General features: G+C 44.7%; 1 protein-coding gene across 1 annotated transcript in view; it reads left to right on the forward strand.

Moving 5' to 3' along the window:
- Window positions 1-13,273, forward strand: part of LOC147415654 (uncharacterized) — a 30,703-nt gene extending 17,430 nt beyond the window's left edge. The window contains 2 exon segments of the mRNA XM_086464790.1: window positions 11,578-12,414; window positions 13,031-13,273. Of these exon segments, the coding sequence (XP_086320916.1) occupies window positions 11,578-12,414; window positions 13,031-13,273 (1,080 nt within the window).
- The last annotated feature ends 3,786 nt before the right edge of the window (window positions 13,274-17,059 follow it).

A 17,059-nucleotide genomic window follows, 5' to 3' on the forward strand; every position in this document is an offset into this window, starting at 1 on the left:
ACTTCAGAATGGACAGGATCAAACAACACGATTTGATAAGGTCAGTGCTATCTAAACCAGTAGTACTTGTAAATTCACTTTGACACAAGGAATGTGCTCAAAGTGCTGAGAAAGCCTTGTTCCAGGAAAGAAAAAAACACCCATTAACTGTGTGTGCACAGATTTGTGCATATGCACACGTGTTTGAGGTACCTTTGTCCAACACACTTCAAACACACGGATTGTCTGGCCAGATAGCTTTCACTGTGTATAATTAAATGTCTTTATTTGGATGGGAGATTTTCAGTTCTAGTTGTTATAGAAGTACCAGATGAAAGTATTACAAAAATGTTTCTTGATTCTTATTCCTAGCATGCTGTCAAGTTTTCATTTTTTCAGGAGACTTGCTACACTGCATTTTTGAGCTCAGACAAAAGTTTTAGAAAAGAGGGACAACACTGTCAGTGAATTTTTCTCCAAGCTCTGATTAGTTAATACTCAAGGTTGAGTTATTCTTGAGAAGCTGATGTTAGCACAGAGTTAAAATTCCCGGAGGAAAAGATTACCCTGCATGTTATTGGACCCTTCGCATACCTGAATTAGTAGTATGGCTTTAAATGAAGCACATTAGAGTACAAATAGGGAAAGCAATGATTCTGTCTCCACTGGGAAAGCAGCATGCAAGACCCTGGGATCTCTACTGTCCTAAACACATAACCTACCCCCTTCAGGCATTAAAAGTGTTAAAAAAAAAAATAAAAATCACAGCAAGTAGTTTACAAATCTCTTCAGGACTGCTGGATTCTGTACAATATCATGGAAGGAGACTTTGCCATGGAGAGAGTAAGCCTCCAGTAAACTGCAAAAACAGATGAATTATGGAGTTCTTGTTTTAGGTTATCTTCAGCCCGTCTGTGTTTGGAACATGTAGCATTGGAAATGGAGAGAGGAGGAGTAGAAAGGTGAACAGGTACAAGTAATCATGGTTAAATTCATGGATATAATTTCATTCTCAGATAGACTTTTGCATCAGCCATACATTTCTATCAGTGTTTCTAAGCTAAGGTTAATATCATTGCTGGCATAGACTTTCTGGTGTGATCCCATATGTGAGTAATTGTTACCAATTTTATATAGTGATATTCAAACTCAGTATGAAGACAAAGTCTAGTTTGTCTGGCATGGACAAAACACGTCCATGTTAAATATTAAATATACAAACAGCAATACATTAAAACACAAAAAATTTGAAACACATTTCATCAGGAAGGATAGTAGTATCTTTTGGCAGTGTATTGGTCTTAACAGTTTTTTTCCTAATGCCTCACAGACTATTTCTAGGCTATCTCAAGTCACGAGAAAAATTAAAGCCAACTCTACCCTGAGCTCTACCCTCCTCATGTCTCAGTGCAATATCACAACAAATTATTTGGATGAATTAGCAAACAATCCTCTATTTTTCCCTCTTTGTCAGCCCTTCACAGGACACTGCAGACATTTTCTCCCAGATCTGTTCTTGCGAAGGAACTAAGTGAAAGTTTCTGCTCCCGAAGTGAATGCACTTAAATCAGCAAAACATTTACCATGTGTTATAGACTACAAAGGCCACTTCCCACATCTGAATTTCCTGGTAGGTATTCCCTACGGTATTGCAAGGAGACTTCCAGAAAGTACTTCTAAGCTTTCTAAATTGGATGACTAAATTCAGACAGTGTGATCCTTCCTCCTCTTCTTTCAACTTCCAGTGCTTACAATATAAATTCTGCAAATATACCGGGGTGTGCAGCCACCAGTGGAATGGTGGTACAGCAGTGAGAAGCAGACCAGAATACAAAATGGTGAGTCTGAAAGCTGAAATGTCTCCAGAAGTCAAAGGAAGACCTTGCCTGTGAGAGTGAACATACTTGTGCACACACCAGTAGTAGCCAGGTGCAAGTGTCTGCCTTAAATCACGTCTCTGGGCTACGTGGACCATTGATCTAAGACAGCGGAACAATTCTTATAGGAATTCTATAGGCAATACTTCACCCCTAAAAGAATAGTCATAAAAGATAAACAAAGCTAATAAAACTTTTATAGGTATGTCAGTGATAAAAGGAAGACTAGGGAAGCTGTGGGCCCTCTCTGGAAGGAAACAGAAGAACTGGCCATGAGGGATATGGAGAAGGCTGAGGTTCTCAATCACTGCTTTGCTTCAGTCTTCACCAGCAAGGGCTCTAGCAACACCGTCCAAGTTGCAGAAGCTGAAGGTGGAGACTGGCAGAAGGAAGATCCATCCACTGTAAGCAAAAAGCAGGTTCGTGACTATCTAAAGAACCTGAAGGTGTACAAGTCCATGGGACCTGATGAGATCCATCCACGAGTCCTGAGAGAACTAGCAGACCAAGTTGCTAGGCCACTTTCCATCGTATTTGAGAAGTCATGGCAGTCTGGTGAAGTCCCACTGACTGGAAAAGGGGAAACATCACCCCCATTTTCACAAAGGGAAAAAAGGAAGATCCAGGCAACTACAGGCCGGTCAGTCTCACCTCTGTGCTTGGCAAGATCATGGAGCAGATCCTCCTGAAGCCTCTGCTATGGCACATGGAAAATGTGGAGGTGATTGGTGGCAACCAACATGCCTTCACCAAGGGAAAATCCTGCCTGATGAATTCAGTGGCATTTTATGATGGAGTAACAGCATCAATTGACAAGGGAAGAGCAACTGATGTCATCTGTCTGGACTTGTGCAAAGCGTTCAACACTGTTCTGCATGACATCCTGGTCTCCAAATTGGAAAGACATGGATTTGGCAGATGGACCACTTGGTGGATAAGGAATTGGCTGGAAGGTCACACTAAAAAAGTTGAGATTGATGGCTCGGTGTCTGAGTAGAGACCAGTGACAAGTGGTGTTCCTCAGGGATTGGTACTGGGACCAGTGCTATTTAACATCTTTGTTAGCAACATGGACAGTGGCATCAAATGCACCTTCAGCAAGTTTGCCAATGACACCAAGTTGTGTGGTGAGGTCTGACACACTGGAAGGGAGGGATGCCATCCAGAGGGACCTTGACAGGCTTGAGAGGTGGGCCCAGGCCAGCCTCGTGAAGTTTAACAAGGCCAAGTATAAGGTGCTGTTCCTGGGTCGAGGCAATCTGAAGCAGAGGTACAGGCTGGGCAATAAGTGGGTTGAGAGCAGTCCTGGGGAGAAGGACTTGGGGGTGCTGGTGGATGATAAGATGAACATGAGCCAACAGTGTGTGCTCGCAGCCCAGAAAGTCAACTGTACCCTGGGCTGCATCAAAAGAACCGTGGCCAGCAGGTCGAGGGAGGTGATTCTGCCCCTCTACTCTGCCCTCATGAGACCCCACCTGGAACACTGCATCCAACTCGGGAGCCCCCAACACAAGAAAGACATGGAGCTGTTGGAGCAAGTCCAGAGGAGGACTACCAAGATGGTCAGAGGGTTGGAACACCTTTCCTATGAGGACAGGCTGAGAGACTTAGGCTTGTTCAGCCTGGAGAAGAGAAGGCTCTGGGGAGACCTTCTGGCAGCCTTCCAGTACCTGAAGGGGGCCTACAAGAAGGCTGGGGAGGGACTTTTTACAAAGGCCTGCAGTGATAGGATGAGGGGTAACGGTTGGAAGCTGGGAGAGGGCAGGTTTAGACTAGATACAAGGAAGGAGCTCTTCACCCTGAGGGTGGTGAGACACTGGAACAGGTTGCCTAAGGAAGTTGTGGACGCTCCATCCCTGGAACTCTTCAAGGCCAGGGTGGATAGAGCTTTGAGCAACCTGGTGTAGTGGGAGATGCCCCTGTCATGGCAAGGGGGTTGGAATCAGATGATCTTTGAGTTCCCTTCCAACCCAAACCACTCTCTGATTCTATGATTCTATGATTTTATGAAGAGTAACTTCAAAATGTTCTACTGGAAAAATCCAGGAATTTTGCAAAGTCCTTTTCCTCTAATGTGAGTAAAAATACATTTGAAGCCTGTGAAAGATAAAAAAAGGATATTTTTGAATGGTTTTATTAGAAACAATTTATCAGTTTGCAGCCACTGGAATTAAAAATTTAGCAAATGCTTATTAACATGTAAGGAAAATTTGGTGGAGCATCCATTAACTGCAAATAAAATATTAATAAAATGTTCATAAATGTCACAAAAGCGTAGTTCATTGCCACCGTCCCTTATGAGCCACACATACAGTATAGATAAAGGCATCCTCCTTTACATCAGGAATTTGAGGAACTACTCAAGATTCCCACTCCATAACCATCTTAACAAACACTACTGTACTATTCCGAGGAACAGATCATCTTTGAAAACATACAAACCCAGACCCTTCCATAAAACATTTATATATACCTGTTTTCATTTTTGTTTTGGAGGTTTTGGATCACTGTTCTTTGCATTTATCTGTTTTGGGTACTACTTCCTACTAGACCATAACTTATTTCTTGAGAAGACATCCTTCTGTTCAGTTTGACCATCCAATTTTAATTTGATACAACCACTTTTTATTTGTGATGCTTGTCTTTCAAGTTATGTGTGAGCAGATAAAAATGAGGTTAAAAATCATCTTTAAATCTGTAAGCTCAGGCACTGTATAAAAAAGTTTGTGTTTTTATATATATTACATACTGGGTTTCCACTAATAATACTTACCATCACTTTCTCCAGATACTTCATGAACATGAATATCTGCTTGGCATGTGAGACTTCCAGATTGTATACAAAGGAACAAAACAGTTAATTTTGCTCAAGGCTATCAAGCAAAAGGAAAGGAGAATCCAGTAAGTACCTAGGAATGTAGGAAACCCACACTGAGATCCCTGAGTAATGAATCAGGCAGCGGAAAATGTTGACACTGTCCTTCACCCCAGATGAATACACCAGACACTAGGATCAGTGTGTCTCTTGCTGTCTAAGTTTTTTATTAATTACTTATGAAACAGGGCACAGCTGCAACAGGATGACAGAAAAAAAATCATCCCAAAGCAGTCAGCAACCCAGCAGTTCAACACCCCCAGGGAGGTTTGTGCACTGACAGTTTTCAGACGGGTCCACCATTCCTTCCCTCACCTTACTCCAGAGCCCATCACATCCTCCTGAGGAATGTGGTTTGGAAATGAAGAACTTCCCTTTAGGAATTTTTTGCTTTGCTGTCATCTAACAAGGTCTCTCAGGTCTCCCAGGTCTCTCTCTCCTATCATCCAAATACTCAGAGTATGAAGACAAAAAAGTCCAAGTTACAGAAACACTCCAGTCCATCTGCTCAGCCTGCTATCCACTTTTGCTTACAAGGCTACTCATTTCCAGCCACTGAGCCTTACCTCCACTAGTCTTTGTCTTCAACACAGAGGAGGATGGAGCTAGTCTCTCTTGCCTGCTCACTGGCATGACAGAGGAAAGTTGTACCTACCAGCATAGTGAAGCAGTAAGCCTGATTCCTGAAAACTGCACAGAGGTTTTGGGGAGAGGATGGGCAGGTCAGGTACAATTACTTGGCATTCCTGGCATTTCTACCATGGTATCCAACTGGCAACACCTTCTACAAAGAATTTCCTGTGGTACTATGACCACCAGCAGTTCAGAAACATTACTCAGAGAGCACATTTTCAAATTCCCCTCTCAGCCTTCCTCTGTGAAAGTAAAGCATCTGTGAAACAGACCCAAGATATAATTTTCCTTAGTCTCTCAACTTGCATTTATGATATGTGCTCATGAAAAGCACTGATAAAGTACTACTAAGGCAGTATAATGATACGTATATAATACACAATGATGTGTATTTAAAGATAAATGCCAATCATGGGGAACTAGAGAAAACCTCACAGAGTCACAGCCCTAGGTGGACAGGCCTGCCATTGTCACCAGGGACAACGCTGGACGACAGTCCTAAGAAATGATAAGCCACAAACAACATGGCTTCTGTGCTATGGCATGAGATGCAAAGGCAAACCTGTCACATCAGGCCTTAAAAAGGTGGACACATGTCTGTTCTTGAAAAGACTGTCTCTACCTCGCCTAGTCTCTGGACTCTAAAACATACCAAGTCCTGGTGAAGAGAAAATGTGGGTCTAAACACAATGAAGGCACAATTGCAAAAGTATGCTAAGCGAGTAAGTAGATCCTTCTGCTGCCAAGATTTTCCCCAGATTCATCTAAACTATGTTAGCCGTTTCGAGGTTCAGTGAAAATTATGTCCATAAATCGGACATTTTCAGCAAAAGGAAACTTCAGATTGTTATTGTAGATGCCTTTCTATACTGAGAAGTAATTTGCTGAATGCATCAGCTGTCTGGATTGGGGAAGCAAACACTACAGTGAAGTGAAACACCCATTTTACTTGTTGTCTTCTTTTCTTTACTCCACAAAAAGTAAAGTTGTTGTACCCTTTGAAGGAGGCTGCTGTCCATCTGACAATACAGCTGGAAGTACGCTTTCTCTTTTTGACAAAAGTGTTGTGGGGAGGTTTTTTAAACTTTCTGAATTTAGTGGAAAAAGGTAAAAATAATGGGGATGGGGAAAGAGTTTGCTAAAAATAACTGTTCTGGTTTTATTTGGCCCTTTCCTTCTTAGCTAATAATTCTCGATAACTGTTGTGGGGGCTGAAAATCAGGGTTATTTCATTGAACGGGGTTGGTAAAAGAGGAAGTGGTTTTAGTCTTGAAAGATTACTTTCTTTTTCATCCACAAGTCAAAACATTGCTGGAAGCAATGGGTGATTTTTGTCCTTTCAAAATTTTCAGTGAAAAAAATTGTAGCAATTCTGACCAGTTCTGCAGTGTACCCAGTTACCACTTCTGCACATGGAGTACAGTAGAGGCACGCACTTGTTGCAGAAATATCTGTACCATCTGCTACAGGCTGCAAGATCTGCCAGGCAAGAGAGGACATGAAGCTGGGAAAACTGCAAGTTTCCTAGACATCAGTCAAGAAAAAACAAAACTCCTAAGAAGGCATCTGTGCTATCTTGGAAGAGCCATGATTTTAACATAACTCTTCCCTTCAAGAGACATCCTTTCATTCTCTGAAGGATCTTCACACCCTCCTTATGCCCAACACACTATTCAAAATAATTTGTGCTTAACTGGAGCCAGTAACATGAATGTCTGCTATGAACAATCCCTTTTTTATTCTGTCTACTATGTACACTTAATTATTAACTTTCAGTTTTATGCTCCAATCAATTCCCCCTCCCTTTTTGCTTTCTTTCCTCCGCTCCCCCACTCCAATTATCAACTACAGTCTTTTAAGACTATCACTGAGGTAAATATTTACTGAGCAGAAACCTCCTGTTGCAGTGGAACAGAATAATGAGCCACCAAGAAGATGTTTGTTTGAACATGTAGAGAAGTCTCTCCATCTCTTGTGCATGTGGCTGATTCCCATTAGTATTAAAGGGTATATTGTGAGTGCATTGAAGAGTGACAAGACCCCTATGGTCATTCAAATGTTAAGCCTGCCCTCTACAAAACAAGCATAATGCAAAAACCTGTTTAACCCTGTGTTCTGAGCAAGTGGATTTCTAAATTGGCAAGTCAGCCCGTAACAACTGCTGCTTAACAGCATGTGGCAGGTTGTAAAGTACTGATCCCATCTTCTGGGCGTTTTAAGACATTCTTCAAAACAGGTAAAGGAAAAGAAAAAAGAAAGAAAAAAAAAAGCATTAAAGAAATGAAGAAGACCTTCCACACATTGTGCTTCTCTGAAAACAAAATCATCATTGGTTTTCTAAACTGTCTTTTCAGATGCCGTTTCCTGAAAGGCATCTGTATCAAGGAGTTAAATGAATTATCAAGGAATGCTTTCTATTCATTCTGGAAGCTGGGAGTTAAGTACTGCTTTATGCATGACTTCCGACTTCGAGTTATTACAGTTATCTAGGAAACTAAACAACTACTTTATATGTTCCTTGAACGGATTGCTTAAAAATACTGGTTTCTCAGGTATTCTTTACTTCTTTTTGCAAGTCAGAGGAATTTTCACTCTTGCTTTGCCAAAATCCTCAGAGTATCAGCAGAAATTAACTCAACATTGAATCATTACCCCTTGAGCAACAGAAACTCCTGTCAAAATAACAGGATGTACAGTTTAGGATGCAAAATCCAGGTTCATTAAAGATGTGGTGATCTACAGAGGATGTTGTCAACAAATTAGGGCAAGAATGCATAGATAACATGGTGGGATACCGCGTCTTGAGGCACTTAGCCCACTAACATCCTACATACCGGGAACTTGCTTGGCTTACTCTTGTCAACAGGAGAGCTGTTTTCTACATTTATCTTCAAGCCAGCCTGTGCAAAAGATGGGAAAGAACATTTGCCTTAAGGAATGGATAGTTTGCTAATTACCTAGTCAAACAGAAGAGAAGTGAACATCTCATTAGCTAAAAGGATATCAGCACTGCCAAAAAGGTAAGGATGGTAAATATTCCATGAAGAGAAGGTTGACTTTGTTATTTTGGAATACCCCAGTTAAAAATATTTGATCTAGTAGATTCTAACGCCGTCCTGGTACCATGCTGCCAAAAGATTAACACACATAAACATGCAGTACCTTAAAGATAAACCATCACCTTGACATAATGCTTACCTCAAGTCATATTAGAATCATTAGGTTGGAATAGAACTCTAAGATCATCAAGTCCAACTGTTGACCTAATACCACCATGCCCACTAAACCATGTCCTGAAGTGTCACATCTACCTGTTTTTTTAACACCTCCAGGGATGGTGACTCCACCACTTCCCTGGGCAGCCTGTTCCAATGTTTGACTACTCTTCCGGTAAAGAAAATTTGCCTAATGTCCAATCTAAAGCTCCCGTGGCACAACTTGAGACCATTTCCTCTTGTCCTATCACTTGTTACTTGGGCAAAGAGACCAACACCAGCCTTACGTCAACTTCCTCCCAGTAGAGTAGTTGTAGAGAGCAATAAGGTCAGCCTCAGCCTCCTCTTCTCCAGACTAAACAACCCCAGCTCCCTCAGCCATTCCTTGTAAGACCTGTTCTCTAGACGCTTTACCAGCTTCGTTGCCCTTCTCTGGACACGTCCCAGCACCTCAATGTTTTTCTTGCAGTGAGGGGCCCACCCAAAACTGCACACAGTACTCGAGGTGTGGCCTCACCAGTGCCGAGTACAGGGACACCATCACCTCCCTGCTCCTGCTGGCCACGCTGTTTCTGATACAGGCCAGGATGCTGTTGGCCTTCTTGGCCAGCTGAGCACACTGCTGGTTCATGTTCAGCAGGCTGTCCACCAGTGCCCCCAGGTCCTTTTCCGCCAGCCAAGTTTCCAGCCACTCACCCCCTAGGCCTGTAGCGCTGCGTGGGGTGGTTGTGACCCATGTGCAGGATCTGGCACTTGGCCTTGTTAAACCTCATAGCATTGGCCTCAGCCCATCGATCCAGCCTGTCCAGGTCCCTCTGCAGAGCCTTCCTACCCTTGAGCAGATCAACACTCCTGCTTAATTTTGTGTCATCTGCAAACTTACTGAGGGAGCACTCAATACCCTCATCCAGATCACTGACAAAGATGTTAAACAAGACCGGTCTCAATACTGAGCCCTGGGGGACACCACTTGTGACCGCACATAAGCATAAAAGACATAAAAATATTCATTGACAAAATTCCAAATACAAAGTACAGTTACAAGAGTTTATGGAGTCATAGGAAAAGAAGCCATAGAGATACTGATCAACTTAGTAGATTTGTCATAAGAGTCTCCCTTACCACGTATGGGCCAGTTGATGAACTGTTAGATATTCACAGCTTTCTGATTGCCAGTGTAATTCTCAGCCAGTTCTGCTTCCTTTAGTTGTGCTTAGAAAACAAGACTATGAAAAGCAGACTAGCTCTTATAGAATGAATCACAGCATGGTTTGGGTTGGAAGGTACCTCAAGGATCATCTAGTCCAGCCTCCCTGCCATGGGCAGGGACATCTCCCACTAGATCAGGTTGCTCAAAACCCCCTCCAAAATGGCCTTGAACACTTCCAAGGACGGCGCACCCACAACTTCTCTGGGCAATCTGTTCCACTGTCTCACCACCATCACAGTAAAGAATTTCTTCCTACATCTGATCTAAATCTACCCTCTTTCAGTTTAAAACAGTTACTCCCCATCCTATCACTGCACTCCCTGACAAAAGAGTCCCTCCTCACCTTTCCTGTAAGCCCCCTTTAAGTGCTGGAAGGCTGCTATAAGGTCTACTCATAGCCTTCTCTTCTCCAGGTTAAACAATCCCAACTCTCTCATCCTGTTCTCATAGGGGAGATGCTCCATCCCTTGGATCATCTTCGTGGCCCTCCTCTGGAACCACTCGGGCAGGTCCACATCTTTCTTATGCTGGGAGCAGGACACAGTGCTCCGGGTAGAGTCTCACAAGAGTGGAGTAGAGGGAGAGAAACACCTCCCTCGACCTGCTGGCCACAATTCTTTTGATGCAGCCCAGGATGCGACTGGCTTTCTGGGCTGTGAGCACACATTGCTGCTTCATATTCAGTTTTTCATCCAGCAGCACCCCCAAGTCCTTTTCTGCAGGGCTGCTCCCTGTTCATGCACTGTCCAGCCTGTAGTTGTTGGATTGCCTCAACCCAGTTGCAGGACCTTGCACTTGGCCTTGTTGAACTTCATCAGATTTGCACGGGCCCACCTCTCAAGCTTGCCAAGGTCCCTCTGGATGGCATCCCTTCCCTCCAGCGGGATGGCTGCACCACACAGCTTGGTGTTGTCAGCAAACTTGCTGAGGATGGACTCAATCCCACTGTCCATGTCACCAACAAAGATGTTATACTCCATTGAGATTCTCACTGAGGCTGAAGAGGCATTAAATAAAATAAAATTGTTGTCTTCTGCCCTCAGCTACCCACTGGCTTAACCAAGATGAAATACACTGAACTGACCCAGTAGGTCTCTTCAGCAACTTAGTCCTGGGCTATTAACAGCTGTGAGAGAAGGAGGCATCTTGGACCCTGGTGACCCACAAAAGCAGGACTCCGTTATGCTCCCCAACATCAAGCATTACAACCAAAAACAGATAAGAAGTTTTAACAGATATTGACACCCATAAGCAAGCTCTGCAAGAAGAAACTGTACCAGCAGCACACAGCGGATACCACAGAAAGAAATGACAAGTGCTCATAGTGGATGACTGTCTGTTGAGGGGCACTAAAGCACCCAACTGCTGGTCTGATGGAGTCACGAGAGGGATGCTGCCTTCCGCGAGCTAAGGTCCAAGATGTTGCCAAGAGGTTGCCACAACTTGTCAAGAGCTCAGACTACTATCTGTTGATACTCTTTCATCTGGGCACAAACAACACCACAAGCCAGAACATGGGCAGAATCAAGGAAGACTATAAAGCCCTGGGAGTGCAGATGAGAAGTATTGGTGCCCAAGTTATCTTTTTTTTTTTCCCATTTTGTCAGTTAGAGGAAAGAGTGTAGCTAGAAACGGGCATATAATGCAAATAAAATTCTGTGTCCATGTCTGGTGCCATCGTGAGGGTTTTGGCTTTTTTGACAATTGGACATTCTTTGATGACTATAGTCTGTTAGAGCAGGATGGAATCCACCTGTCTAGAAGATGCAAGGGTATCTTTGGCAACAGGCTGGCCAGCTTGTTGAGGCAGGTGTTAAACTGAAGGACTCAGGGGGCAGGGTCCAAAGTGGCAATGCTCACACCACTGCAACCAATTGCAGAATAAGCCAGGCCAACCAGAGTAGTGACAAATGTTCTTTACATTCCTCCCAAGATGAGAACCAGAAGACCAGCTACCTCAAGCAGAGGTATACCAATGCACTCAACCTGAGCAGCAAACAGGAGGAAGTGGAACTCTGTGCCCAGTCAGAAAGTTATGATATCATAGGAATAACTGAAAGATGGTGGGACAACTCACATGACTGGAGGATCACAATGGATGGCTACAGGCTGTTCTGTAAAGACAGACAGGGAAGCAGAGGAGAAGGAGTCATGCTCTATGATCAGGACCTTGCGTTTGAATGTCTAGAAGCCAACTACAGTGATTGCAGAAGCCCTATCAAATGCCTCTGGGTCAAGATCAGAGGGGTCATCTCCAAGGGAGATCTTACAGTAGCCATCTGCTACCAACCTCCAAACCAAGATGATAAGGCCAATGAAGCAATATTTGGGTCACTTAAGCAAGCTTCGGATCAACAGAACCTGCTTCCTGTGGTTTACTTCAACTACGCAGACATTTATTGGAAGAACAATACAGCAGCTCACATGTCATCCGTCAAGTTCCTGGAATGCGTAGAGGATTGCTACCTATTACAAATGCTAGATGTGCCAAGCAGGAATGAGGCACTGCTGGACCTGCTACTCACAAACCGAGAAACCCAGCTTTGTAATACCTCGGTTAGCGATAGCCTTGGCTGCAGTGGTCACAATAGTGTGGAGTGTGGGATCCTGCTGAATATGCAGAAGGTTAGTACTAAGACAAAGGTTTTAGATTTTAAAAGAGCAAACTTCAGCTCGCTCAGAGCTCAGCTGGGAGGGATTCTGTAGGAGGCTTACATGGAGGATAAAGGAGATAGCGAGTGCTGGGAGTTTTTCAAGAACGCTCTTCTGGCAGCACAAAAACAGTTCATCCCCTTTAAAGGCAAGGGAAGTAAGCAGAGCAAGAGACCCCCTTGGCTTGACTGCAAGCTTCTGAGTCTGCTCAAAACCAAAAGAGAAGCGTACCAGAGATGGAAAAGCAGATGAATACCCATTGAGAACTACAAGTGCATTGCCAGGGCATGCAGAGATGCAGTCAGAAAAGCAAAAACTCAGCTCGCGTTGAAATTGGCCAGAGATGTCAAAAACTACAAGAAAGGGTTCTTCAGGCACATAAACAACAAGCTGAAAGAAGGAAAATACTGGTCCGGCCTTAAACAGGAGAGGTGAACTGTCGACAACAATGCTGAAAAAGCAGAGGTTTTCAACACTTTCTTCATCCCTGTCTTTACCAGCACTGTGGTGCCCCAGACTCGGGAACAAAAATCCAGGGCGATGCAAACACAGAACCACCATCAGTGAGATGGTATGCAAACTATTATAGGAGCTTGACCCCTACAAATGGATGGGCCCAGACATTATCCATCCGAGGGCATTAAGAGAGCTGGATGATGCTGTTGTGAGGCTGCTCTTCATACTCTTTGAGAAGTCATGGAGATTGGGAGACATCCCAGAAGACTGGAAGAAGGCTAATGTCACTCCCATCTACAAGAAGGGCTCAAAGGAGGACCCAGGAAATTATAGGGCCATCAGTCTTACTGCAATCCCTGGGAAAGTTATGGAATGAATCCTCCTGGGGGCTGTCACAAGTCAAATGAAGCACGTGATTGGGAAAAGCCAGCACAGATTCACCAAGGGCAAATCGTGCTTGACAAACCTGATTGCCTTCTGTGACAAAGTAGCCTGTTCGGTTGATGTGGGGCCAGTGGTGAATGTTGTCTACCTGGATTCTCCCAGGCTTTTGACACAGTTTCCCACAGCCTCCTCCTAGAGAAACTGATGCATTATGGTCTAGACAAGTGATCTGTGTGGTGGGTGGGGAACTGGCTGACAGGTTGTACCCAGAGGGTGGTGGTTAATAACACTTTTTCAAACTGGTAACCTGTCACAAGGGGGGGGCTCAGGGATTGATATTGGGCCCAATGCTGCTTAATATTTTCATAAGTGATCCGGATGATGGGATCAAGTGTACCCTGATGAAGTTTGCTGATGATACCAAACTGAGTGGGGAAATGGATGCTTCGGAAGGGAAAGCCACCCTGCAGGAAGACCTGGATAGGCTGAAAGAGTGGGCTAACAAGAACCTAATGAAGTTCAACAAGGGCATATGCAAGGTCTTTGAGCTGGGACAACATAATCCAGGAGAGCAGCACAGGCTGGGATCTACACAGCTGGGGAGCAGCTCTGTGGAAAGGGACCTGGGGGTCCTGGTGGACAACAAGCTCAACGTGAGTGAACAGTGTGCTGTTGCAGCAAAGAATGCCAACAGGATGCTGGGTTGCATCAACAAGGGCATCACCAGCAGAGACAAAGAAGTCATCATCCCACTCTACTTGGCACTTGTCAAGCCACGCCTGCAGTACCGTGTTCAGTTTTGGTCCTCATTGTACAAAAAAGATGTGGACAGGCTGGAGAGGGTCCAGAGAAGGGCCACAAAGATGATCAAAGGACTGGGAAGCCTGCCGTATGAGGAAAGGCTGAGAGAACTGGGTTTGTTCAGCCTTGAGAAAGGAAGGCTTAGGGGAGACCTTATCACCATGTTCCAGTAGTTAAAGGGTGGCTATAAAGATGACAGAGACACCCTTTTTACAAGGAATCACATGGAAAAGGCAAGGGGTAATGGGTAAAAGTTACTCCTGGGGAGATTCCATTTAGACACAAAAGGAAAATTTTTCACAAGAACAATCACCCTGTGGAATCATCTCCTCAGGGAAGTTGTGGATTCCCCAACATTGGACACTTTTAAGATTCAGCTGGACAGGGTGATGGGCCACCTTGTCTAGACCACGCTTTTGCCATGAAAGATTGGACCAGATGATCCTTGAGGTCCTTTCCAACCTGGTATTCTCTGATTCTATGATTTTCTCTGGCAATGCTGATATCCCTCCATCAGTTGAATTGTCATAAAATTCTTAGTTCACTGAAGTTAGTTGTTCACTGACAACACAATGCACACATTCTCTTCAAGGCCTTTCCATATCCAAAAAACTATGTTTCATCTAAAATTAGATATTTTTTTCTGTCTACTAGCATAAGACAATATGTGTGGCTCATTGCTGGATCATGATAGAAACAAGGCAGAATCAATTAAAACACATGGGACCATGAAGTGCTTGGGGTGACTGATGCCAACTATGGTTCTGAAGGATTCCCTTACAGCATGCAATTGCAAGTCCAGTAATCCAAAAAGTGATTACAGAATCACAGAATGTTAGGGGTTGGAAGGGACCTCAAAAGATCATCTAGTCCAACCCCCCTGCCAGAGCAGGACCACCTAGGGTAGATCACACAGGAACACATCCAGGTGGGTTTTGAATGTCTCCACAGAAGGAGACTCCACAACCTCTCTGGGCAGCCTGTTCCAGTGCTCTGTCACCCTCACAGTGAAAAAGTTTTTCCTTATGTTAATGTGGAACCTCCTATGCTCCAGCTTGCACCCGCTGCCCCTGGTCCTGTCATTGGACATCACCGAGAAGAGCCCGGCTCCATCCTCCTGACACTCGCCCTTTACGCATTTATAAACACTAATGAGCCCACCTTTCAGTCTCCTCTTCTCCAAGCTAAAGAGACCCAGCTCCCTCAGCCTTTCATCATAAGGGAGATGTTCCACCCCCTTAATCATCTTTGTGGCTCTGCGCTGGACTCTTTCCAGCAGTTCCCTGTCCTTCTTGAACTGAGGGGCCCAGAACTGGACACACTATTCCAGATGCGGTCTCACCAGGGCAGAGTAGAGGGGGAGGAGAACCTCTCTTGACCTACTGACCACACCTCTTCCAATACACCCCAGGATGCTATTGGCCTTCTTGGCCATGAGGGCACATTGCTGGCTCATGGTCATCCTGCTGTCCACCAGGACCCCCAGTCTCTTTCCCCTACGCTACTCTCCAACAGCTCAGTCCCCAACCTATACTGGTACATGAGGCTGTTCTGTCCCAGATGCAAGACTCTACACCTGCTTTTGTTGTATTTCACTAAATTTCTCCCCGCCCAGCTCTCCAGCCTGTCCAGGTCTCTCTGAATGTCAGCACAGCCTTCTGGTGTGTCAGCCACTCCTTCCAGTTTTGTGTCATCAGCAAACTTGCTGACAGTGCACTCTCTTTTTTCATCCAGGTCATTGATGAATATATTGAATAGCACTGGTCCCAGTACCAGCCCCTGAGGGACTCCACTAGATACAGGCCTCCAACTAGACTCTGTCCCATTGACCACAACTCTCTGACTTCTTTCCTTCAACCAGTTCACAATCCACCTCACTACCTGATCATCCAGACCACACTTCCTCAGTTTAGCTGCAAGGATGCCATGGGAGACAGTGTCAAATGCTTTACTGAAATCAAGATAAACCACATCCACTACTTTACCATCATCTATCCACCTGGTTAGGTCTTCATAAAAGGCTATCAGGTTGGTCAAACATGACTTCCCCTAGTTAAAGCCATGTTGACTGCTCCTAATGACCCTCTTATCCTTGATACACCTAGAGACAGCACCGAGGATAAGTTGTTTCATCACTTTTCCAGGGATGGAGGCGACGCTGATCAGTCTGTAGTTATCCAGGTCCTCCTTCTTGCCCTTTTTGAAGACTGGAGTGACATTTGCTTTCCTCCAGTCCTCAGGCACCTCTCCTGTTCCCCATGACTTACCAAAGATGATGGAGAATGGCCTAGCAATGACTTCCACCAGCTCCCTCAGCACCCGTGGGTGCATCCCATCAGGGCCCATGGATTTATGTATGTCCAGATTGCTTAACTGATCCCTAACCCAGTCCTCATTAACCAAGTCAAACTCCTTCTTTATCCTGACTTCTTCTGGGGCCTCAGGGGTCTGGGACTCCTGAGGACAGTCTCCAGCAGTACAGACAGAGGCAAAGAAGGCATTCAGTAACTCTGCCTTCATCGTATCTTCTGTCACCAGGGCACCTGCCTCATTCAACAGTGGGCCTACATTGCCTCTGGTGTTACTTTTGTCTGCAATGTGTTTGAAGAAGCCCTTTCTGTTGTCCTTGAGCTCCCTTGCAAGGCTTAACTCCAAGGAGGCCTTAGCTTTCCTAGTTGTCTCCCTATATCCTCTGACAGCAGTCTTATATTCTTCCCAAGTGGCCATCCCCTCCTTCTAAGACCTATAGACTCTCTTCTTCCACTTGAGTTTGCCCATTGGTTCCCTGCTTAACCATGTGGGTCTCCTGGCTCCCTTTCTTGATTTCCTACCCACTGGGATGCTCTGATCTTGAGCTTGGAAAAAGTGGTCTTGAATACAAACCAACTATCTTGGGCCCCTTTACCTTGTAGTACCCTGTCCCACGGGATTTCCCCCAGCAATTGCTTGAAAAGGCCAACGTTGTCCCTGTTGAAGT

The sequence above is a fragment of the Leptosomus discolor genome, chromosome 4 (genome assembly GCF_034619465.1).
Source record: "Leptosomus discolor isolate bLepDis1 chromosome 4, bLepDis1.hap2, whole genome shotgun sequence".
In the NCBI taxonomy this organism is placed as follows: domain Eukaryota; kingdom Metazoa; phylum Chordata; class Aves; order Leptosomiformes; family Leptosomidae; genus Leptosomus; species Leptosomus discolor.